General features: G+C 42.9%; 1 protein-coding gene across 3 annotated transcripts in view; it reads right to left on the minus strand.

Annotated features, from left to right (window-relative positions):
- Positions 1-21,207: 21,207 nt before the first annotated feature.
- Positions 21,208-26,471, minus strand: part of LOC115155823 (OX-2 membrane glycoprotein-like) — a 44,686-nt gene continuing 39,422 nt past the window's right edge. For all 3 annotated transcript variants that reach the window (XM_029702799.1, XM_029702798.1, XM_029702797.1), the window contains one exon: positions 21,208-22,664. In XM_029702799.1, the coding sequence (XP_029558659.1) occupies positions 22,654-22,664 (11 nt within the window). In that variant the 3' untranslated portion in view covers positions 21,208-22,653. The remainder of the gene's footprint in view (positions 22,665-26,471) is intronic.

The raw sequence follows: 26,471 nt of genomic DNA on the forward strand, positions 1-26,471 counted from the left end.
GTATGAGTGAGTGAGTGAGTGAGTGAGTGAGTGAGTGAGTGTTGGTGCATATTTATGCACAGATGCACGTGTTTGTATGCTTGTGCTGGCTGCAGGTTGGGGGCTTTCCATGGTTTATGTAAAATGTTGAGCCCACCATATAGCCGAGACAGTGAGTCCCTGTAGATAGATCCTCTCCCTCTTGAGAGAGTGTGGAAATGTAATTTAAATGTAATATGAATGTAATGTGAGTGCATATGTCTCTATGGTTATAGGATGATAGAGGTAATAGTTTGCATAACTGCAAAATGATGTAGGTGTGGCATTATTGTAATTGCGACACATATTTTTCCGTGACATATTCCAGTCTCATTTATTGTCAATTCATTTGAAACATGTTCATTTAAAACCTCAAAATAAACAATTCTGCAAGTTAAGGTTCCATGTTTACTATGCAACAACTCAATTACAATACAGTATCCTTCAACAGAGAATAGTGCAAGAGAAATGTCCCTCATTTTATAAAGAAATTGCGACATAGACCATTATTACCATTTTAAGTAAGTGGCTAGTTTTTGAGAATGCGAAATAAAGCTTGTGTATAATGTCTTTGGTCCTACACTGCTTCTGAATGTGTTCTGGTAAAACCCTGAGCAAGTGGTTACTGTAAAGTACTGGGGTGTTCTAGTTTAAAAACACATTGCACAGGAAGTGCTGGGAACAGACCACCACCACAACAAGATGGTAATTTGTATTCAAAGTAACTCACTACTCAGAGAAATCAAATTAAATCAAATGTTATTTATTATGCGCCGATTATAACAGGTATAGACCTAACAGTGAAATGTTTACTTACAAGCCCTTAACCAACCATGCTTTAAGAAGTTAAGTTTTTCTTCTTAAGTAAAAAACAAATAAGTAAAGAAATTGAAAATAAAAGTAAGAAATAATTAAAAAGCAGCATTAAAATAACAATAGTGAGGCTATATACAGGGGGTAACGGTACAGTGTAAATGTGCGGGGGCACCGGTTAGTCAAGGTAATTGAGGTAATATGCACATGTAGGTAGAGTTAAAGTGACCATGCATAGATAATAAACAGAAAGTAGCAGCAGTGTAAAAGGGGTCTGGGTCGCTATTTGATTAGCTGTTCAGGAGTCTTATGGCTTGGGCTAGAAGCTGATAACTTCTTTGGGATAGGGGTCAGTATTTTCACGGCCGGATAAAAAAACGTACCCGATTTAATCTGGTTACTACTCCTGCCCAGAAACTAGAATATGCATATACTTAGTAGATTTGGATAGAAAACACTCTAAAGTTTCTAAAACTGTTTGAATGGTGTCTGTGAGTATAACATAACTCATATGGCAGGCCAAAACCTGAGAAGATTCCACACAGGAAGTGCCCTGTCTGACAATTTGTTGTCCTTCTGTTACATCTCTATCGAAATTACAGCATCTGTGCTGTAACGTGACACTTTCTAAGGCTTTCATTGGCTCTCTAAAGCCGCCAGAAAGTGGAATGGGGTGTCTGCTGTCTCTGGGCAAAGTACAGCAGCAGAGTTTGTAAGTGGTCAGCCTGGGGACAGTGAGACTGGAGATGCACGGTCACGAGAACTCGCCATGTTTTTCTTTCTCTCTTTGAATGAATACAACGTTTCCCGTTTGGAATATTATCGCTATTTTACGAGAAAAATAGCATAAACATTTATTTTAAACAGCGTTAGACTTGATTCTAAGTACGGTAATGGAATATTTTGACATTTTTTGTCACGAAATGCGCTCGCAAGTTACCCTTCGAATAGTGACCTGAACGCACAAACAAAACGGAGGTATTTGGATATAACTATGGATTATTTGAAACCAAAACAACATTTGTTGTTGAAGTAGAAGTCCTGAGAGTGCATTCTGACGAATAACAGCAAAGGTAATCCAAATTTTCTAATAGTAATTCTGAGTTTAGGTGACCCCGAAGTTGGCGGATGTCAAAATAGCTAGCCGTGAAGGCTGAGCTATGTACTCAGAATATTGCAAAATGTGCTTTCGCCGAAAAGCTATTTTAAAATCGGACATAGCGATAGCATAAAGGAGTTCTGTATCTATAATTCTTAAAATAATTGTTATGTATTTTGTCAACGTTTCTCATGAGTAATTTAGTAAATTCACCGGAAGTTTTCGGTGGGTATGCTAGTTCTGAACATCACATGCTAATGTAAAAAGCTGTTTTTTGATATAAATATGAACTTGATTGAACAAAACATGCATGTATTGTATAACATAATGTCATAGGAGTGTCATCTGATGAAGATCATCAAAGGTTAGTGCTGCATTTAGCTGTGGTTTTGGTTTATGTGACATATATGCTTGCTTGGAAAATGGCTGTGTGATTATTTGTGTCTATGTACTCTCCTAACATAATCTAATGTTTTGCTTTCGCTCTAAAGCCTTTTTGAAATCGGACAATGTGGTTAGATTAACGAGAGTCTTATCTTTAAAATGGTGTAAAATAGTTGATTGCTTGAGAAAATTGCATTGTGGTATTTTAGTTGGTTTTGTATATCGCGCCGTGCGATGCCATTGGCTGTTGGCTCAGGAGGCTGAAGAAATTTGGCTTGTCACCAAAAACACTCACAAACTGTTACAGATGCACAATCGAGAGCATCCTGTCGGGCTGTATCACCGCCTGGTATGGCAACTGCTTCGCCCACAACCGCAAGGCTCTCCAGAGGGTAGTGAGGTCTGCACAATGCATCACCAAGGGCAAACTACCTGCCCTCCAAGACACCTACACCACCCGATGTCACAGGAAGGCCAAAAGATCATCAAGGACAACAACCACCCGAGCCACTGCCTGTTCACCCCACTATCATCCAGAAGGCAAGGTCAGTACAGGTGCATCAAAGCTGGGACCGTGAGACTGAAAAACCGCTTCTATCTCAAGGCCATCAGACTGTTAAACAGCCATCACTAACATTGAGTGGCTGCTGCCAACATACTGACTCAAATCTCTAGCCACTTTCATAATAAAAAATTGAATGTATTAAATGTATCACTAGTCACTTCAAACAATGACAATTTATATAATGTTTACATACCCTACATTACTCATCTCATATGTATATACTGTACTGAATACCATCTACTGCATTTTGCCTATGCCGTTCGGCCATCGCTCAACCATATACACTGCTCAAAAAAATAAAGGGAACACTAAAATAACACATCCTAGATCTGAATGAATGAAATAATCTTATTAAATACTTTTATCTTTACATAGTTGAATGTGCTGACAACAAAATCCCACAAAAATAATCAATGGAAATCCAAATTATCAACCCATGGAGGTCTGGATTTGGAGTCACACTCAAAATTAAAGTGGAAAACCACACTACAGGTTGATCCAACTTTGATGTAATGTCCTTAAAACAAGTCAAATGAGGCTTAGAAGTGTGTGGCCTCCACGTGCCTGTATGACCTCCCTACAACGCCTGGGCATGCTCCTGATGAGGTGACGGATGGTCTCCTGAGGGATCTCCTCCCAGACCTGGACTAAAGCATCCGCCAACTCCTGGACAGTCTGTGGTGCAACGTGGCGTTGGTGGATGGAGCGAGACATGATATCCCAGATGTGCTCAATTGGATTCAGGTCTGGGGAACGGGCGGGCCAGTCCATAGCATCAATGCCTTCCTCTTGCAGGAACTGCTGACACACTCCAGCCACATGAGGTCTAGCATTGCCTTGCATTAGGAGGAACCCAGGGCCAACCGCACCAGCATATGGTCTCACAAGGGGTCTGAGGATCTCATCTCGGTACCTAATGGCAGTCAGGCTACCTCTGGCGAGCACATGGAGGGCTGTGCGCCCCCCCAAAGAAATGCCATCCCACACCATGACTGACCCACCGCCAAACCAGTCATGCTGGAGGATGTTGCAGGCAGCAGAACGTTCTCCATGGCGTCTAAAGACTGTCACGTCTGTCACATGTGCTCAGTGTGAACCTGCTTTCATCTGTGAAGAGCACAGGGTGCCAGTGGCGAATTTGCCAAACTTGGTGTTCTCTGGCAAATGCCAAACGACCTGCACGGTGTTGGGCTGTAAGCACAACCCCCACCTGTGGACGTCGGGCCCTCATACCACCCCCATGGAGTCTGTTTCTGACCATTTGAGCAGACACATGCACATTTGTGGCCTGCTGGAGGTCATTTTGCAGGGCTCTGGCAGTGCTCCTTCTGCTCCTCCTTGCACAAAGGCGGAGGTAGCGGTCCTGCTACTGGGTTGTTGCCCTCCTACGGCCTCCTCCACGTCTCTTGATGTACTGGCCTGTCTCCTGGTAGCGCCTCCATGCTCTGGACACTACGCTGACAGACACAGCAAACCATCTTGCCACAGCTTGCATTGATGTGCCATTCTGGATGAGCTGCACTACCTGAGCCACTTGTGTGGGTTGTAGACTCCGTCTCATGCTACCACTAGAGTGAAAGCACCGCCAGCAGTCAAAAGTGACCAAAACATCAGCCAGGAAGCATAGGAACTGAGAAGTGGTCTGTGGTTACCACCTGCAGAACCACTCCTTTATTGGGGGTGTCTTGCTAATTGCCTATAATTTCCACCTGTTGTCTATTCCATTTGCACAACAGCATGTGAAATTTATTGTCAATCAGTGTTGCTTCTGTGACGACCCTCCCACTCTGTCTGCCGTATTTTCTCTCTTTGCTCTTGTTCCTTATTAGGATGCCGGTGGGCGGAGTTGGGAGGGTCGTCAGCTACATGGGAAACACCTGGGCTCGGGTGTGTCCCAGGATAAAGGCACCTCTTCTACAGTCATTGGAGACTCTCTCCATGCAGACACCTTGTTGTTTTTGGTTGTGCTAGTTATGGTATCTAATAAATATATATTTTTGATACTCCTTGTCTCCATGTTGTCTCCCTTTTGTTGCAAACTCTGAGCCGGTTCGTAACACTTCCTAAGTGGACAGTTTGATTTCACAGAAGTGTGATTGACTTGGAGTTACATTTTGTTGTTTAAGTGTTCCCTTTATTTTTTTGAGCAGTATATTTATGTGTACATATTCTTATTCATTCCTTTACACTTGTGTGTATAAGGTAGTTGTTGTGAAATTGTGGTCAAAAAGTGGTCAGATGAAGCAGATGCTAAACTACATGACTGTTTTGCTATCACAGACTGGAACATGTTCCGGGATTCTTCCGATGACATTGAGGAGTACACCACATCAGTCTCTGGCTTTATCAATAAGTGCATCGAGGACGTCGTCCCCACAGTAACTGTACGTACATACCCCAACCAGAAGCCATGGATTACAGGCAACATTCGCACTGAGCTAAAGGGTAGAGCTGCCGCTTTGAAGGTGCTTATAGGAAACCCCGACGCTTATAAGAAATCCTGCTAAGCCCTCCGATGAACCATCAAACAGGCAAAGTGCCAATACAGGACTAAGATTTAATCATACTACACCGGCTCCGACGCCCGTCTTACGTGGCAGGGCTTACAGACTACAGACTACAGACTACAAAGGGAAGCACAGCCGCGAGCTGCTCAGTGACACGAGCCTCTATCTAAATCTAAATCACTTCTATGCTCGCTTCAAGGCAAGCAACACTAAGGCATGCATGAGAGCATCAGCAGGTCCGGACGAGTGCTTTGAAAGGCTGGTAGTGGCTCACATCAACACCATTATCCCAGAAACCCTACACCCACTCCAATTTGCAAACCGCCCAAACAGATCCATAGATGATGCAATCTCTATTGCACTCCACACTGCCCTTTCACACCTGGACAAAAGGAACACCTACTTGAGAATGCTATTCATTGACTACAGCTCAGTGTTCAACACCATAGTACCCTCAAAGCTCATCACTAAGCTAAGGACCCTGGGACTAAACACCTCCCTCTGCAACTGGATCCTGGACTTCCTGACGGGCCGCCCCCAGGTGGTGAGGGTAGGTAGCAACACATCTGCCACGCTGATCCTCAACATTGGAGCCCCTCAGGGGTGCGTGCTCAACCCCTCCTGGACTCCCTGTTCACCCACGACTGCGTGGCCAGGCACGACTCCAACACCATCATTAAGTTTGTAGACAACACAACAGTGGTAGGCATGATCACCAACAATGATGAGACAACCTATAGGGAGGAGGTCAGAGACCTGGCCGGGTGGTGTCAGAAAACAACCTATCCCTCAACGTAACCAAGACTAAGGAGATGATTGTGGACTACAGGAAAAGGATGACTGAGCATGCCCCCATTCTCATCAACGGGGATGTAGTGGAGCAGGTTGAGAGCTTCAATTTCCTTGGTGTCCACATCACCAACAAACTAGAATGGTCCAAACACACCAAGACAGTCGTAAAGAGTGCATGACGAACCTTATTCCCCCTCAGGAAACTAAAAAGATTTGTCATGGGTCCTCAGATCCTCAAAAGGTTCTACGGCTGCACCATCGAGAGCATCACTGCCTGGTACAGCAACTGCTTGGCCTCCAACCACAAGGCACTACAGAGGGTAGTGCGTACGGCCCAGTACATCACTGGGGCTAAGCTGCCTGCTATCCAGAACCTCTACACTAGGTGGTGTCAGAGGAAGGCCCTAAAAAGTGTCAAAGACCCCAGCCACCCCAGTCATAGACTGTTCTCTCTACTACCGCATGGCAAGCGGTACCGGAAGCCAAAGGCTTCTCAACAGCTTTTACCCCCAAGCAATAAGACTCCTGAACAGGTAATCAAATGGCTTCCCGGACTATTTGCATTGTGTCCCCCCAACCCCTCTTTTACGCTGCTGCTACTCTCTGTTTATCATATATGCACAGTAACTTTAACTATACATTGGTCTATCTGTCGGAAAGATATCAGTTTGTCTCTGTGAATGGTTTGTCCTCTGACAAATCAACTGTACATTTCGGTGTTCCTCAAGGTTCCGTTTCAGGACCACTATTGTTTTGACTATATATTTTACCTCTTGGGGATACAATCGAAAACATAATGTTACATTTCACTGCTATGCGGATGACACACAGCTGTACATTTCAATGAAACATGGTGAAGCCCCAAAATTGCCCTCGCTAGAAACCTGTGTCTCAGACATAAGGAAGTGGATGGCTGCAAACTTTCTACTTTTAAACAAAACAGAGATGCTTGTTCTAGGTCCCAAGAAACAAAGAGATCTTCTGTTGAATCTGACAATTAATCTGGATGGTTGTACAGTCGTCTGAAATAATACTGTGAAGGACCTAGGCGTTACTTTGGACCCTGATCTCTCTTTTGAAGAACATATCAAGACTGTTTCAAGGACAGCTTTTTTCCATCTACATAACATTGCAAAAATCAGAAACATTCTGTCCAAAAATGACGCAGAAAAATGTATCCACGCCTTTGTTACTTCTAGGTCGGACTACTGCAATGCTGTACTTTCCGGCTACCCGGATAAAGCACTAAATAAACTTCAGTTAGTGCTAAATACGGCTGCTAGAATCCTGACTAGAACCCCAAAAATGTATCATATTACTCCAGTGCTAGCCTCCCTACACTGGCATCCTGTTAAGGCAAGGGCTGATTTCAAGATTTTACTGCTAACCTACAAAGCATTACATGGGCTTGCTCCTACCTATCTTTCCGATTTGGTCCTGCCGTACATACCTACACGTACGCTACGGTCACAAGACGCGGGCCTCCTAATTGTTCCTAGAATTTCTAAGCAAACAGCTGGAGGCAGGGCTTTCTCCTATAGAGCTCCATTTTTATGGAATAGTCTGCCTACCCATGTGAGAGACGCAGACTCAGTCTCAACCTGTTGAGGCCAGGGGGCAGGATCTTATCCCGGTATTGGGATTCATTGTCATGTGACCATGGCGGGGAATTCAAAACTGCAAGAGTAATCATTTCAAATAATCAAATAATCAACTATTTTCCTCCATTTGAAAGATATATCTCCTAAATCTAACCACGCTGTCCGATTTTCAGAGGCTTTACGGAGAATGCATAAAGTTAGGTTATGTGAGGAGAGTACATTGACAATAGCTGCGTGTAATGTTTAGCCAATTCAAAGAAGGGCATCAACAGACAGAAAACTAGCTAGAATTATGCACTTACCTTTGACAATCTGCATCAGATGACACTCATAGGACATTATGTTAGACAATACATGCATTTTTAGTTCCATCAAGTTCATATTTATATCCAAAAACAGCATTTACAGTCGCGGTGAAATTCAGAATTTTTTTCGGCTCGAATGCTCCCAGTGAATCCAGCATTACAAATCACGGAATTACTATTCGAAAACATTGGTAAATTATAATATTGTCATTCAAAGAATAATATATTATCATCTCGTAATTGCTACCGAATGGCCAGATCTCAAAATAACTTTACTGGGAAATCACATTTTGCAATAAACTGGGTACTATGCTAACAACATAAGCTAAGCTATAAGCTAAGCTAAGCTAAGCTATACAGTTAGCATTAGCATCATCTAATATCGATAATAACATTCTAAATATCCCCTTACCTTTGATTATCTCCATCAGAAGGCGCTGCCAGGGATCCCAGGTCCAGAACAAATGTGGTTTCTTTTGACAAAGTTCATAATTTATGTCCAAATAGTTAGCGTTCAGTAGGCTCCCACAAAATGAGGTGGGCAGTGTAAAGTCAAGCCGAAAAGCTAAAAAAAAACTAGTAAATAATCTATTTATGTTTGTTCAAACATGTCAAACGTTGTTTAGCATTAATCTTTTGGTACATTTTTAACGTGAAACATCAGTAAACATCAGTAATATTTTCACACAACCTATCAAGTGTCTAGAATAAACGATTATGACAAAGACACTCTTCTCAGATTTATGCGCAGGCGCAAAAAATGAAGTGATGACGTGTCAACTTACAAGCATTCTAATTCGGTCTGTATTCATCACAGATGCTTCCAACAACTTTATAAAGATCGTTGACATCTAGTGGAAGCAGTAGGAGTTGCGAACTGAATCCTTTCTCACTATGGTATCTATAAAACAATGACACTAAATAGTACAGTCACAAAATTCTCATTTTTTTAAATCTATTTTTCACAGGTTTTTGCCTGCAATATGAGTTTTGTTATACTTACAGACACCATTCAAACTGTTTTAGAAAATTCAGAGTGTTTTCTATCCAAACCTGAACAATAATATGCATATTCTAGCTTCTGAGTTGGTGTAGGAGGCAGTTAAAAATGGGCACATATTTTTTCCAAAATTCTCAATACTGCCCCCTAGCCCCGTCTTTACTGAAGACACATCTCTTCAGTAGGTCCTATGATTAAGTGTAGTCTGGCCCAGGGGTGTGAAGGTGAACGGAAAGGCTGGAGCAACGAACCGCCCTTGCTGTCTCTGCCTGGCCGTTTTCCCCTCTTTCCACTGGGATTCTCTGCCTCTACCCCTATTACAGGGGCTGAGTCACTGGCTTACTGGTGTTCTTCCATGCCGTCCCTGGGAGGGGTGCGTCACTTGAGTGGGTTGAGTCACTGACGTGGTCTTCCTGTCTGGGTTGGCGCCCCCCCTTGGGTTGTGCCATGGCAGAGATCTTTGTGGGCTATACTCGGCCTTGTCCCGGGATGGTATGTTGGTGGTTGGAGATATCCCTCCAGTGGTGTGAGGGCTGTGCTTTGGCACAGTGGGTGGGGTTATATCCTACCTGTTTGGCCCTGTCCGGGGGTTTCATCGGATGGGGCCACAGTGTCTCCTGACCCTTCCTGTCTCAGCCTCCAGTATTTATGCTGCAGTAGTTTATGTGTCGGGGGGCTAGGGTCACTCTGTCACATCTGGGGTATTTCTCTTGTCTTTTCCGGTGTCCTGTGTGAATTTAAATATGCTCTCTCTAATTCTCTCTTTCTCTCTTTCTTTTTTTCTTTCTCTCTCTCGGAGGACCTGAGCCCTAGGACCATGCCTCAGGACTACCTGGCTTGATGACTCCTTGCTGTCCCCAGTTCACCTGGCCGTGCTGCTGCTCCAGTTCCAACTGTTCTGCCTGCAGCTATGGAACCCTGACCTGTTCACCGGACGTGCTACCTGTCCCAGACCTGCTGTCCCAGACCTGCTGGAACCCTGACCTGTTCACCGGACGTGCTACCTGTCCCAGACCTGCTGTTTTCAACTCTCTAGAGACAGCAGGAGCGGTAGAGATACTCTCAAAGATCGGCTATGAAAAAGCCAACTGACATTCTTGTGTTACTGACTTGTTGCACCTGACAACTACTATGATTATTCTAATTTGACCATGCTGGTCATTTATGAACATTTGAACATCTTGGCCATGTGCTGTTATAATCTCCACCTGGCACAGCCAGAAGAGGACTGGCCACACCTCATAGCCTGGTTCCTCTCTAGGTTTCTTCCAAGGTTTTGGCCTTTCTAGGGAGTTTTTCCTAGCCACCGTGCTTCTACACCCGTATTGCTTGCTGTTTGGGGTTTTAGGCTGGGTTTCTGTACAGCACTTTGAGATATCAGCTGATGTAAGAAGGGCTATATAAATACATTTGATTTGATGTAGATACTACCTCAATTAGTCCGACTAACCGGTGCCCCCACACATTCGCTACCCGGACTATCTGCATTGTGTCCCGCCACCCGCCAACCCCTCTTTTACACTACTGCTACTCTCTGCTTATCATATATGCATAGTCACTTTAACCATACCTACATGTACATACTACCTCAATTAGCCCGACTAACTGGTGCCTGTATATAGCCTCGTTACTGTTTCAGCCTCACTAGTGTATATAGCCTCGCTACTGTTATTTTTCAGTCTTTTTAATATTGTTTTTATTTCTTTGCTTATCTATTGTTCATCTAATTCCAATTTTTTACTTCAGAATTGCACTTTTGGTTAGGGCCTGTAAGTAAAAATGTATTTGTAAGGTCTACACCTGTTGTATTCGGCGCCCGTGACAAATAAACTTTGATTTGATTTATTCATGTTGTTGTTCAGCCACGACTCAGTGAAATATAAGATATTACAGTTTTTAATTTCCTGTTGGTAGGATATACGTGATCGTAGTTCGTCTATTTTATTATTGATTGATTGTACGTTGGCTAATAGGACTGATGGTAAAGGTAGAATACCCTCTCGGCGATGGATCCTAACAAGACACCCGGATCTTCGTCCACGATACCTCCGTCTCTTTCTCCTGCGAATGACAGGGATGAGGGCCTTGTCGGGCGTCTGAAGTAAATCCTTCTCGTCCGACTCGTTGATGGAAAAGTATTCCTCCAGTGTGGGGTGAGTAATCACTGTCCTGATATCTAGAAGCTCTTTTCGGTCATAAGACACGGTGGCAGAAACATGATGTACAAAATAACTTACAAATAACACGAAAAAACATAACACAATAGGTTACGGGATCGTAAAACGGCAGCCATCTCCTTCAGGGCCATTCTAGATTGGGCTGAATGGAATTTATCCTCCTACTATGGGTGTATGTCAGTCACTGCCCTCTGACCTTTGCCCTCGTAACAAACACACATACACACATAAAATTGCCCCATGCTCTCATATCTGCCTGTTGGTCTTATCTGCAGGCCTGGACACACTAGTGGCTGTGTGTGTTTTATTTAGTGGACAAAGCCCTCTTTCAGCCACCAGAAGGATGGAGAGAACGCACAATCGGAGGGAGGGGTGGTAGATGGGGGCAGTTGGAGAGACATGGCAGACTGGAACCGGACTGAAGTCATTCTTTATGGCAGAGCAGAAAAGGTGTGTGGGAGGGGTGTTACTGTGGGTTTGGTACAAAATCAACCCAAGCAGCACACTAGACTAAATCTCTTAGTATCAGGGAAGCTGTTTGTGTCACTGGAGGCCAATGCAGCATAATTAGGAGGAAAACATGAGAATCTTGGCAGATTCCAAACCTTATACTGGTGGAGCAAGTATCCAATCTTCTTGTGTCTACAGTGAGCCTGTGAAAATTGTTACAGCTGATTATTACTTTTTAGTTTGATTTAGTTCTGAAGACACACAATCATATCCCCAGCCATGCTAGAGGCTCTATTACAAACTGTGAATAAAAATTGGGATCTGATCTCTGATAATACTTTTTTAGACAATCTGTTCTACTGCATCCCAAGCCCAGAGAACACAGAGGGCACAGAACTAATAAACACTCCAACCCGCCTTCACTGTAGAACTGGTCTTACAGATTGATGCTGGACGATTTGCAGCTGTGAGTGTGTTCTCCAAAGCTCCGTACCCCTCTCAACCCTCTGGTTCAGGATAAAACAGACTTGGAACAAAGTGCATATGGAAGCCAGATCTGTACAAACAACAGCCAATAGGAGAATACCTCTACCTTTTCCTCTTTCTCTAAGGTTAAAACAGGTGTACAGAGACTGCACCCAGAACTCCATTCCTGAGGCACATAATCAAAAATTTCAACTTGACATTTTCCGTATAAATTGCAAATGTATTCAATAAGCAAAAACACACTACGCCTATTTCTAATTTCTTTATTTTACATTTCATGACATACATTTTCAAGCAACAGCATCTTCCTTCATATGGGGGGAGCTGTGTTAACCTTTAATGTGGTTAGTTGCATTTTTGCATGTGAAGTGACTGACATTATGAAAAGCATGTTACCTACACACATATTCAATGCGTACATCCCGGATCACAGCAGTCAATGTACAGAGTATAAATAAACATCCGAACAAGTAGTGATGTGTATGACGATGCTGAGAAATACCTAGATGAAATATTATTTAATTGTATTTATTTCACCTTTATTTAACCAGGTAGGCAAGTTGAGAACAAGTTCTCATTTACATTTGCGACCTGGAAATATGATAGCAAACCATGACAGTTTTCTCCTAAAAAGCAAATCAACCTTGACTGCTTCATGTTCTACGCTCATACAAGTTAATAAAATAAGGTAAGGGAAGACCCCCATGAAATGGACAAAAATGAATGGCATCTTATTGCCATTGGACGAAACATATACACAATTGCAAATACCACTCAAATGCTGGTAATTCATTCAAAGCTTATGGCAAATGCCAAATGCCAAGTGTCATACAGCAAAAATCCCAAAGATGCCGAGTGCGCTCCACAGTAAATTTTCATATTGCAAATGGACATACAGTCAAGACCCGAGTGTCAAAGTTTGAACATTTGAAAATATTTTCAAAAATGTATCACCCTCTAAAAAAAATTACTTACTGGATCATTTTTCAAAATTCTTTAGATTTTTTTCAATTATACATGTATAAGAACTGTATGAACATACCTTTGTCATATTTTATTGAGTTGTCCATAAGGCATATGTTTTGTCCATTTGCAATATGCTATCATAGGAAGTCAAAAGTCAGTGAACCATTGGCAAATGGCATAAGAAATGTCCAAATGCAATATATAAGTATTGAAAGTGCAAAATCAAGATGTTATGTCCATTTGCCATATATGATCATAGAAAGTCGGCTTCCGAACCCAAAAGTCAGTGAACCATGTCCAAATGGCATTTATACTGACCAAATTTTATATATATATATATGTACTGCTCAAAAAAATAAAGGGAACACTTAAACAACACAATGTCAATCACACTTCTGTGAAATCAAACTGTCCACTTAGGAAGCAACACTGATTGACAATAAATTTCACATGCTGTTGTGCAAATGGAATAGACAACAGGTGAAAATTGTAGGCAATAAGCAAGACACCCCCAATAAAGGAGTGGTTCTGCAGGTGGAAACCACAGACCACTTCTCAGTTCCTATGCTTCCTGGCTGATGTTTTGGTCACTTTTGAATGCTGGCGGTGCTTTCACTCTAGTGGTAGCATGAGACGGAGTCTACAACCCACACAAGTGGCTCAGGTAGTGCAGCTCATCCAGAATGGCACATCAATGCGAGCTGTGGCAAGAAGGTTTGCTGTGTCTGTCAGCATAGTGTCCAGAGCATGAGGCGCTACCATGAAACAGGCCAGTACATCAGGAGACGTGGAGGAGGCCGTAGGAGGGCAACAACCCAGCAGCAGGACCGCTACCTCCACCTTTGTGCAAGGAGGAGCAGGAGGAGCACTGCCAGAGCCCTGCATAATGACCTCCAGCAGGCCACAAATGTGCATGTGTCTGCTCAAACTGTCAGAAACAGACTCCATGGGGGTGGTATGAGGGCCCGACGTCCACAGGTGGGGGTTGTGCTTACAGCCAAACACCGTGCAGGACTTTTGGCATTTGCCAGAGAACAAGATTGGCAAATTCGCCACTGGCGCCCTGTGCTTTTCACAGATGAAAGCAGGTTCACACTGAGCACGTGACAGAGTCTGGAGACGCCGTGGAGAACGTTCTGCTGCCTGCAACATCCTCCAGCATGACCGGTTTGGCGGTGGGTCAGTCATTTCTTTGGGGGGCCGCACAGCCCTCCATGTGCTCGCCAGAGGTAGCCTGACTGCCATTAGGTACCGAGATGAGATCCTCAGACCCCTTGTGAGACCATATGCTGGTGCGGTTGGCCCTGGGTTCCTCCTAATGCAAGACAATGCTAGACCTCATGTGGCTGGAGTGTGTCAGCAGTTCCTGCAAGAGGAAGGCATTGATGCTATGGACTGGCCCGCCCGTTCCCCAGACCTGAATCCAATTGAGCACATCTGGGACATCATGTCTCGCTCCATCCACCAACGCCACGTTGCACCACAGACTGTCCAGGAGTTGGCGGATGCTTTTGTCCAGGTCTGGGAGGAGATCCCTCAGGAGACCATCCGCCATCTCATCAGGAGCATGCCCAGGCGTTATTGAGAGGTCATACAGGCACGTGGAGGCCACACACACTACTGAGCCTCATTTTGACTTTTTTTAAGGACATTACATTAAAGTTGGATCAGCCTGTAGTGTGGTTTTCCACTTTAATTTTGAGTGTGACTCCAAATCCAGACCTCCATGGGTTGATAAATTGGATTTCCATTGATTATTTTTGTGTTATTTTGTTGTCAGCACATTCAACTATTCAACTATTTAATAAGATTATTTCTTTCATTCAGATCTAGGATGTGTTGTTTAAGTGTTCCCTTTATTTTTTTGAACAGTGCATATATATCACTATGTTAAGCCCTGAATCAACCTAGGTCTATTTGTCATGTATGATGAGAGAGAAGTGGGATTCTGTCATGTAATGATTTTTGGAAAAATGTCCAAAATGACCAGGGGTGCCCCTTATTTGGGGGGGGGGGTGCTCCCTACCCAGCCGTGAACCCCTTGCACCCCCCCAAAGGCATTAAAAAACTTAAACAAATGTGCTCCTGGTAACCCATTCCAATCACCTGGTGCACGGCTGTCCATTTGCAATATGTTTCAATGGGCTTTTACCATCACGAATTTGACATGCTCAAAAATACTGCAGAAATGTGAAATTGACTGATCCGATGAACTCGGGATGGCCGGGCAGGGATAGTGGTTCCACTCCATCGCTCATTGTATTGATTTCATCATGTCCATTTGGTGATGGTTTATCACTGTTTAATCTTATTGCAAATGTACAAAAAAGTCAGCTAGCAAGTCAGCGTCCATCAGTCAATCAGATATCATTCTGACACCAAACTGATACAAATTGACACCAAACCCACTTTATCCAACTCAGTTAGAAGCCAACTATCACATATTTCAGAGCAGGCCCAAAATTCACAGCACCTTCTGTTTAAACCATAATAAAACATAAAACACTTAGTTACGTTCTAGCTGCGGGTCCAGTTCTGACATTATGTATAGGCCTTGCTGGGGCGACCCCGAATCTCGGCTCGATAGGTCATTCGGAGCCCGAGCAGCAACCTTAATTGGTGCTGAAAATCCATGTTTTCCGGGCTTTGCTACGGGGTCCTTGAATGAGCTATCAGACAGAAACGTTAGGGTCCGTCTCTATGGGCTGAGTCGGTTTTAATGCACCTAGTCTTGTGACTCTGGGACTTTTCTAAATGTTGTCATTTTCATGGTGGTCAAAATGAATTGAAGTTGTTGCAAATGTACAAGGCAGTTTCTCGTTCTAAGAACCTTCTAGAGTCACTGTGCACTATCGGCTTGAGCTCTAGAACAGGTTTCTAAATAGTCAGAGCTCTAGGTCTGACGGTTCTTTGATAGTTTGAACGAAAGTAACTATTGGAGGCTCTGTGTGTCTGTAAGCCCCGCACTGTGTCACTCCATCCTTGCTGTGTATGTGTGTGAGTTTTTCTTGGAAATCTGATGGGAGAAATGACTGATTTACAGTTCATGAGGGTTGCCTAATCACACATATGAAGTTTTGGAAAGATCTGACTTTTTTTTAACCCTTCGAAAGAGCCCCTATGACCACAATTTAAAGCACTTCCGGTTGGAAAGTAAACACATATCCTCATTGGGGTAGGCTTTTACAGAATCCTGAGTTTAAAGTCTTTACGTTAAGAACTGACTAATTTACACAGGGTTGAATGGAGTGTTTTTCACTAACTGCAGGTCGGGTATATCAAAACACCTTTAGGGTGAATTTAACCACTTCCGGTTGTTCCAGGAAGCTTAGAATCAACACAGGTAAACCTCATAGTGGCCTGATGAATTGTCATCGAAGACAGGTTCATAAGGCATTCATAACCCACATAGGCTTCAGGTTGAATTTAGGGGAGCAGGCATTGTATTCCTATGGGGAGAGATGTCATTGTAAACTGTGAGATGAAAAAACCCTGTTTTCACTGTTAAGGGTTAATGCCATGTTAATGTCAAGGTTTGCACAGATCGGGAGGACCTTAGGAATGTTCCTGTGGTTGAATTGTGCTTCTAACCCTAACGGTTCTGCCGCTGTCCCCCAAAAGCACCTGAAATTTAGGCCAGGCTTAATTTTGGGCCTACTTTTTTGCACGGTGGCTGCGGTCAGACAGAGTGAGCTACGGTCAAGTGGGGCATCCTCTTGAACTTGGCACGGACTAGAGACTACGGTGATGCCATTTGCCAACATATTTTAGTGTTGATTTCAGTCTGTCATTTTGGTGATGGTTCATCACTGTTTGAACTTATTGCAAATGTACAAAAGTCAGCTAGCAAGTCAGCATCCATCAGTCAATAAGATATCATTCTGACACCAAACTGATACCAAACCCACTTTGTCCAACTCGTTTAGAAGCCAACTATCACATTTCAGAGCAGTCCCAAAATTCACAGTGCCTTCTGTTTAACCTGTTTAGGATAGGGGGCAGTATTTTCACGGCCGGATAAAAAAACGTACCGATTTAATCTGGTTATTACTCCTGCCCGAAACTAGAATATGCATATAATTGTTTGATTTGGATAGAAAACACCCTAAAGTTTCTAAAACTGAATGGTGTCTGTGTATAACAGAACTCATATGGCAGGCCAAAACCTGAGAAGATTGCATACAGGAAGTGCCCTCTCTGACCATTTCTTGGCATTCTATAGCCTCTTTATCAAAAACAGAGAATCTTTGCTGTAACGTGACATTTTCTAAGACTCCCATAGGCTCTCAGAAGGCGCCAGAACGTAGAATGATGACTCTGCAGTCCCTGGCTGAAAAACAGTAGCGCATTTGGATAGTAGTCGATCTGAGAACAATGAAACGGGCGCGCGCATGCACGTGAAGAGTCCATTTTACATTTTCAGTCTGAACGAAAACGTTGCCCGGTCGGAATATTATCGCTATTTTACGAGAAAAATGGCATAAAAATTGATTTTAAACAGCGTTTGACATGCTTCGAAGTACGGTAATGGAATATTTTGACATTTTTTGTCACGATACGCGCCGGCGCGTCACCCTTTGGATAGTGTCTTGAACGCAAGAACAGATGCAGCTATTTGGGTATAACTATGGATTATTTGGAACCAAACCAACATGTGTTGAAGTAGAAGTCCTGGGAGTGCATTCTGACGAAGAACAGCAAAGGTAATCCAATTTTTCTTATAGTAAATCTGAGTTTGGTGATTGCCAAACTTGGTGTGTGTCAAAATAGCTAGCCATGATGGCCGGGCTATCTACTCAGAATATTGCAAAATGTGCTTTCACCGAAAAGCTATTTTAAAATCGGACATAGCGATTGCATAAAGGAGTTCTGTATCTATAATTCTTAAAATAATTATGTTTTTTGTGAACGTTTATTGTGAGTAATTTTGTAAATTCACCGGAAGTTTTCGGTGGGAATGCTAGTTCTGAACGTCACATGCTAATGTGGTTTTTTTAAGCTGGTTTTTGATATAAATATGAACTTGATTAAACAAAACATGCATGTATTGTATAACATAATGTCCTAGGAGTGTAATCTGATTAAGATAATCAAAGGTTAGTGCTGCATTTAGCTGTGGTTTTGGTTTTTGTGACATTATATGCTAGCTTGAAAAATGGGTGTCTGATTATTTCTGGCTGGGTACTCTCCTGACATAATCTAATGTTTTGCTCTCCTGTAAAGCCTTTTTGAAATCGGACAATGTGGTTAGATAAAGGAGAGTCTTGTCTTTAAAATGGTGTAAAATAGTCATATGTTTGAAAAATTGAAGTTTTGGGATTTTTGAGGAGTTTGTAATTCGCGCCACGCCCTATCATTGGATATTGGAGCGGTGTTCCGCTAGCGGAACATCTAGATGTAAGAGGTTAATCCATAATACAAACTTAAAACACGTAGGTACGTTCTAGCTGCAGGTCCAGTTCCGACATTATGTTTCGGCCTATCTGAGGCCACCCCGAATCCCGAGTTTTGGCTTGATAGCTCATTCGGAGCCTGAGCAGCGACCTTAATTAGTGCTGAAAATGCAGTTTTTCCGGGCGTTGCTGTGGGGTACATGGAAGAGGTATTGGACAGAAACGTTAGGGTCTGTCTCTATGGGCCAAGGCGGTTTCAATGCACTTAGACTTGTGACTCTGGGACTTTTCTAAATGTTGTCATTTTCGCGATGGTCAAAATAAATTGAAGTCATTGCAAATGTACGAGGCTGTTTCTCAGCCCGAGAACATTTAGAGCCACATACCTCACTGTGCACGATCAACTTAAGCTCTAGAACATGTATATAAAGTTTCAGAGCTCTAGGTCTGACGGTTCTTTGATAGTTCGAATGCAGGTAACTATTGCATTCGAACTAAGCCCCTCACTGTGTTACTCCCATTGACTGTGTGTGTGTGTGTGTGTGTGTGTGTGTGTGAGATTTCAGATAAATCACAGAAATCACGTAGAGCTCCGCATCACGCCGCAACTGGATCTGTAACTTTTTTGAAAAAAAAAACATTTCTTTAACCATGACCAATTGTACATTGTATGATTTCTCATAAATTACGATAGATAAATGGCTGGTTCTTTTTTTTTCCTGACACAGTTGGTGCATGTACTTTGAAGTGAAGCGGTCAATTTTGCGCTCTATGAGGGTTTCGACCTTTAATCCCAGAAAATGGGCCTTGACTCAAAAAGCATTGAGGCCTCGACGCCATCTTGTGTCTGGGCTAAAAGTCCATTTGGCCAAACCCGTGCCCGCCGAGTTTCGTTTTCGAAGTCTTTTCCGTTTAGGAGAAATGGCCATGTCATTTTGGTGATGTTTTGTACATTTGCAATAAGCAGCCATTCGCCATCAGGCATGGCCTGAGGCGGTCGGCATATTTTAAAAACATTTGCGGACGTCTAGTAAGGGACCGTACATTTGCAATATTTCTTTCATCACATCCCCCCCATTTTATAAAACACACCCTAGCAGTATTGGCAGGCAACCAGCCATAATGAATTTCTCAGAAGGCACCCACAGAATCTCACCATGGCGTATTCTACTGGGAATCACATCAAATCATCTGACCAAGGAATCTGAAAACAGATCGCTGTCCCCAGTCCACCTGGTTGTGCTGCTGTTCCAGTTTCAACTGTTCTGCCTGAGGCTATGGAACCCTAACCTGTTCACCAGACGTGCTACCTTGTCCCGGACCTGCTGTTTTTAGTACGCACGTATAAACACCATGGGACCACACAGCCGTCATACCGCTCAGGAAGGAGATGCGTTCTGTCTCCAAGAGATGCACGTACTTTGGTGCGAAAAGTGCAAATCAATCCCAGAACAACAGCAAAGGACCTTGCGAAGATGCTGGAGAAAACAGGTACAAACGTATCTATATCCACAGTAAAACAAGTCCTATAATCGCCATAACCTGAAAGGCCGCTCAGCAAGGAAGAAGCCACTGCTCCAAAACCGCCATAAAAAAGCCAGACTACGGTCTGCAACTGCACATGGGGACAAAGATCGTACTTTTTAGAGAAATGTCCTCTGGTGTGATGAAACATAAATGAACAAGAACTGTTTGGCCATAATGACCATAGTTATGTTTGGAGGAAAAAGGGGGAGGCTTGCAAACTGAAGATCACCATCCCAACTGTGAAGCACGGGGGTGGCAGCAGCATGTTGTGGGGGTGCATTGCTGCAGGAGGGTCTGGTGCACTTCACAAAATAGATGGCATCATGAGGGTAGAACATTTTGTGAATATATTGAAGCAACATCTCAAGACATCAGTCAGGAAGTTAAAGCTTGGTTGCAAATGGGTCTTCCAAATGGACAATGATCCCAAGCATACTTCCAAAGTTGTGGCAAAATGGCTTAAGGACAACAAAGTCAAGGTATTGGAGTGGGCATCACAAAGCCCTGACCTCAATCCTATAGAAACTTTGTGGGCAGAACTGAAAAAGTGTGTGCGAGCAAGGAGGCCTACAAACCTGACTCAGATACACCAGCTCTGTCATGAGGAATGGGCCAAAATTCACCCAACTTATGGAAGCTTGTGGAAGGCTACCCGAAATGTTTGACCCAAGCTAAACAATTTAAAGGCAATGCTACCAAATACTAATTGAGTGTATGTAAACTTCTGACCCACCGGGAATGTGATGAAAGAAATAAAAGCTGAAATAAATCAAATCATTCTTTTTACTATTATTCTGAAATGTTCACATTCTTAAAATATAGAGGTGATCCATAATTAACTGACCTAAGACAGGGAATTTTTACCAGGATTAAATGTCAGGAATTGTAAAAAAACAAACAAAAAAAACTGTTTAAATGTATTTGGCTAAGGTGTATGTAAACTTCCGACTTCAACTGTAGGTTCCTGCCTTTCTAGGGAGTTTTTCCTAGCCACCGTGCTTCCACATCTTCATTGCTTGCTGTTTCGGGTTTTAGGCTGGGTTTCTGTATAGCACTTTGACATCAGCTGATGTAAAAAGGGCTTTATAAATAAATTTGATTATTTGAAAACACACACGCTGACATTCTTACTTATAATCATATTTATTCATCCTCAAATGGCAATGAAATAATTTTATAAAATAATTTTATCTGACCATAGTCTACCACACTCTCTCCAACCCTGCTACAGTTCTGAGTAAGAGGTCTACATTATCTCTGAGAACTGGGCCCAGATTCACAAAACAATCTTAAAAAGAAATGTATTCTTAAGTGCAATTTGTTCTTACCTTTATACTGAAGAAACTTACAAAAAGTTGCTATTCCTCAATAAAGTTATTGAAAATGTTCTTAAGTTTCTTCCTAAGAAAATTGTTAAGAAATGTGATTCTTGAAAATAAAGTTAGTGGATTTCTTCTTCCAAGATAGCTAAAGCCTGGTCTTAAATGCATGGAATTGAGAAAATATGATACTGAAAGCAATTGAACATGTTTAATTGACTCAAACGTAACCTGAACGTTCCAGTATTGATTGTTTTTAAATCCCCCACCCCCAATTGTTTCTCTCCAGTTATCGCAGTAAGAAATATGCTAATAAGATTGCCCGCAAAATAGCAAGCTAGTTCAGTTGCTTAGCGACAATCATGTTAAAAAGACAGTGAAGTTTGGAAAAAGATATTTGATAAGTTCGTAAGAAAAGCATGAATTCTTAAGAAATGTTTAAGGAATTGCACTAACAGACATATTTTTTCTCTTAAGAAGCTTCTTAAGTTTTGTGTTTGAAGTGTTTTGTGAATCTGGGGCCTGGGTTTGAAAGCTTACTGATAGCCTATGAAGCTTTGATAAATTAAGATTACATTAAGAGTAGAATCAAAACAATGTACTCTGGGGGATTCAAACAGGGTAGGTCTTCCACAGGAGCTGTGTTGCAGTGGTCTAAAGTGGGACATTAAGGTGTAAAATCCAACACTGAATACTAAAAGGTATTTTCACTTCATTCAAAGTTTTCCTACAACCTCGGTCCATTAGGTCATGAAAACCACATTCATCTTGCGAACATACTTTAGAATGGCACAAAGAAACCAAGGCAGTTACAAGAACAAAATACTCAGTCAGCATCACACTTCATGATAGATATGGATGCCAATTGGGGTTACCAGAGGGTAAGGTTAGGTTCAGATCTGTTAGGATGTGTTGTGATCATACTGGCCAGTATTCACAAATAGTGTGAGTGGGTTTGCAGATCTAGGATCAAGTCTCCTCAGTCAATATTATCTTATTCATTATGATCTAAAAGGGAAATCTGATCGCATATCAGCACTTCTACTCTGAAACACTTCAAACTTGTGGATACGAGCCATTGTGACTAAACAAAGGTGCTGTGTTGATGGATTCAGTTTCTCAGTGACCCTGTGATGTTGGTCACAACAGATTGTATTCTGTGCCCTCTTGAGGTGGGCCTTGCTTCACTTCTGAAAGTGCAGTAGAATGTTGAGGAACAGTCGCTGAGTGACTGAGTTTCACTTCCTCCTTTTAGACTCCATCTGTGCAGAGGAGAGAGCGAGGGTGAGAGAGAGGAAAAAGAGAGATTCAATACACTAAAGCAAGTAGACCAAAATTACATTATATAACAACTAACTGAAATGAACAAGTCAGATAGAAGTCAGTGCTGGGTCATTGGGTTCAGATGGTCAATGTGTGATAGAGGCTCCATAACACAGTGAGACCAACCAGGCATTTAAATCAAGTTTCCACTTCAGGCCTATAACTGCCTCTGAAAGTGTGTTAACCGGTATCAAAGAAACACACAGACAATCAACACATACTGTAACTCAAATTCTCCCCTCTAATTTCCTGGCACTGTGTGAGGACTCCGGGGAATTTCGGAGACTTAATCTGTCTCATTTTAAGGATCAGAATATTGTGCTCTATTAAATGTTTTATACCAATCTAAACCTGGCTGGCAGTCTGACCATGGTTCTCCACCACAAATGTCTGTCTTTAACAAATAACTGTGGGTACAAGTATATGTCCCCATACGATCCTTTGTGTATAATACATCCATTCTCCATAGAGCCATACAGTAGCAATGCTAAAACCAGCGATGAAACAGAGGTTCATTTAGTTTACCCCACAGTCCACACAGAAAGAGGCCAAATGTAGGGCAGCAAGTACAGTACAGGTATTTTATTAGGATCCCCATTAGCTGTTGCGAAAGCAGCAGCTACTAGTCCTGGGGTCCACACAAAACATGAAACATGACATAATACAGAACATTGATTAACAAGGACAGATCTACATAAATAAAATAAAAACGGCACACAGCCTACATAACACAAACTATCAAGGTCAAATAGGGGAGAGGCGTTGTGCCGTGAGATGTATTTTTTTTTAACCAGGTCTGCTGTTCATTTGAGCAGTATGAGATGGAAGTGCGTTCCGCTTTCTTGAATTTGGGGACTGTGAAAAGACCCATGGTGGGGTAAGAGTGTGTGTGTCAGAACTGTGTGTAAGTTTGGAATTTAAAATGTTTCTTATAAAATAAAATAGGTGATGCAGTCAGTCTCTCCTCAACTCTTAGTCAAGAGAGACTGGCATGCATAGTATTTATATTAGCCCTCTGATTACAATGAAGAGCAAGACATCTCACTCTGTTCTGAGCCAACCACAGCTTAACTAGGTCTTCTTTGCAGCACTTGACCACATGGCTGGACAATAATCAAGGTAAGTCAAAACTAGAGCCTACAGGACTTTTGGACTGTTTTGTCAAAACAGTTAAGTATTTTTTATTATAGACATACAATGCATTCGTTAAGTATTCAGACCCCTTGACTTTCCCCACAATTTCTTACGTCACAGCCTTACGCTAAAATGTATTTTTTCCCCTCAATCCACACACACACACACACACACACACACACACTACCCCATAATGACAAAGCAAAAACAGGTTTTAGAAATGTTTGCAATTTAATAAAAAAATCAATACCTTACTTATAAGTATTCAGACCCTTACTGTGAGACTCGAAATTGAGCTCAGGTGCATCCTGTTTCCATGACTCATCCTTGAGATGTTTCTTTAACTTGATTAGAGCGCACCTGTGGTAAATTCAATCGATTGGACATGATTTGGAAAGTCACACATACACACACCTGTCTATATAAGGTCCCACAGTTGACAGTGCATGAGCCAAAACCAAGCCATGAGATCGAAGGAATTGTGCGTAGAGCTCCGAGACAGGATTGTGTCGAGGGACAGATCTGGGGAAGAGTACCAAAACATTTCTGCCGCACTGAAGGTCCCCAAGAAAAGTTGTTTCCATCACTCTTAAATGGAAGAAGTTTGGAACCACCAAGACTCTTCCTAGAGCTGGCCGCCCAGCCAAACTGGGCACCATCCCTACGGTGAAGCATGGTGGTGGCAGCATGATGCTGTGGGGATGTTTTTCAGCGGCAGGGACTGGGAGACTAGTCAGGACTGAGGGAAAGATGAATGGAGCAAAGTTCAGAGAGATCCTTGATGAAAACCTGCTCCAGAGCACTCAGGAACTCAGACTGTGGCGAAGGTTCACCTTCCAACAGGACAATGACCCTAAGCACACAGCCAGGACAAGTCTCTAAAATGTCCTTGAGTGGCCCAGCCAGAGGCCGGACTTGAACCCGATCGAACATCTCTGGAGAGACCTGAAAATAGCTGTGCAGCGACACTCCCCATCCAACCTGACAGAACTTGAAAGGATCTGCAGAGAAGAATGGGGAAAAACTCTAACCCTAACCCAAATACAGGTGTCGTGGCATGACTAAACATTAATCTGATGACTTATGTACCGAATCAACTAAATAAACTCAGAAAAAAAAACATCCTCTCACTGTCAACTGTGTAAATATTTGTATGAACATAAGATTCAACAACAGACAAACTGAACAAGTTCCACAGACATGTGACTAAATCAAAAGTAACAGTCAGTATCTTGTGTGGCCACCAGCTGTATTATAGTACTGCAGTGCATCTCCTCCCCATGGACCGCACCAGATTTGCCAGTTCTTGCTGTGAGATGTTACCCCACTCTTCCACCAAGGCACCTGCAAGTTCCCAGACATTTCTGGGGGGAATGGCTCTAGCCCTCACCCTCCGATCCAACAGGTCCCAGACGTGCTCAATGGAATTGAGATCCGGTTTCTTCGCTGGCCATGGCAGAACACTGACATTGCTGTCTTGCAGGAAATCACACACAGAATGAGCAGTATGGCTGGTTGCATTGTCATGCTGGAGGGTCATGTCAGGATGAGCCTGCAGGAAGGGTACCACATGAGGGAGGAGGATGTCTTCCCTGTAATGCACAGAATTGAGATTGTAGGCAATGACAACAAGCTCAGTCCGATGATGCTGTGATACACCGCCTCCAACCATGACGGACCCTCCAAATTGATCCCGCTCCAGAGTACAGGCCTCGATGTAACACTCATTCCTTCGACGATAAACACGAATCCGACCATCACCCCTGGTGAGACAGCGAAGAGCCATTTCCAGTCCTGTCTGGTCCAGCGATGGTGGGTTTGTGCCCATAGGCGACGTTTTTGCCAGTGATGTCTGGCGAGGTCCTGCCTTACAACAGGCCTACAAGCCCTGGACACTCTGAGCACTGATGGAGGGATTGTGCATTCCTGGTGTAACTCGAGCAGTTGTTGTTGCCATCCTGTACCTGTCCCGCAGGTGTGATGTTCGGATGTACCGATCCTGTGCACGTGTTGTTACACATGGTCTGCCACTGCGAGGACGATCAGTTGTCCATCCTGTCTCCCTTTAGCGCTGTCTTAGGTGTCTCACAGTACAGACATTGCAATTTATTGCCATGGCCACATCTGCAGTCCTCATGCCTCCTGGCAGCATGCCTAAGGCACGTTCACGCAGATGAGCAGGGACCCTGGGCATCTTTCTTTTGGTGTTTTTCAGAGTCAGTAGAAAGGCCTCTTTAGTGTCCTAAGGTTTCATAACTGTGACCTTAATTGCCTACCGTCTAAGCTGTTTGTGTCTTAACGACCGTGCCACAGGTGCATGTTCATTAATTGTTTATGGTTCATTGAACAAGCATGGGAAACAGTATTTAAACCCTTTAAAATGAAGATGTGTGAAGTTATTTGGATTTTTACGATTTATCTTTGAAAGACAGGGTCCTGAAAAAGGGATGTTTCTTTTTTACTGAGTTTAGGTTTTATAGTTACTCAGTTAAATTCATCATGTAACAATTAAGTCATTAGGATTTGGGGCACCACGGAAGAACTTGTTTAACGAGTTACCATTTTCCGAATGAAACCCTAGATGATATATCAGATAAAATGATTATCGACAT

This window comes from Salmo trutta, chromosome 20 (genome assembly GCF_901001165.1).
Source record: "Salmo trutta chromosome 20, fSalTru1.1, whole genome shotgun sequence".
Lineage (NCBI taxonomy): Eukaryota > Metazoa > Chordata > Actinopteri > Salmoniformes > Salmonidae > Salmo > Salmo trutta.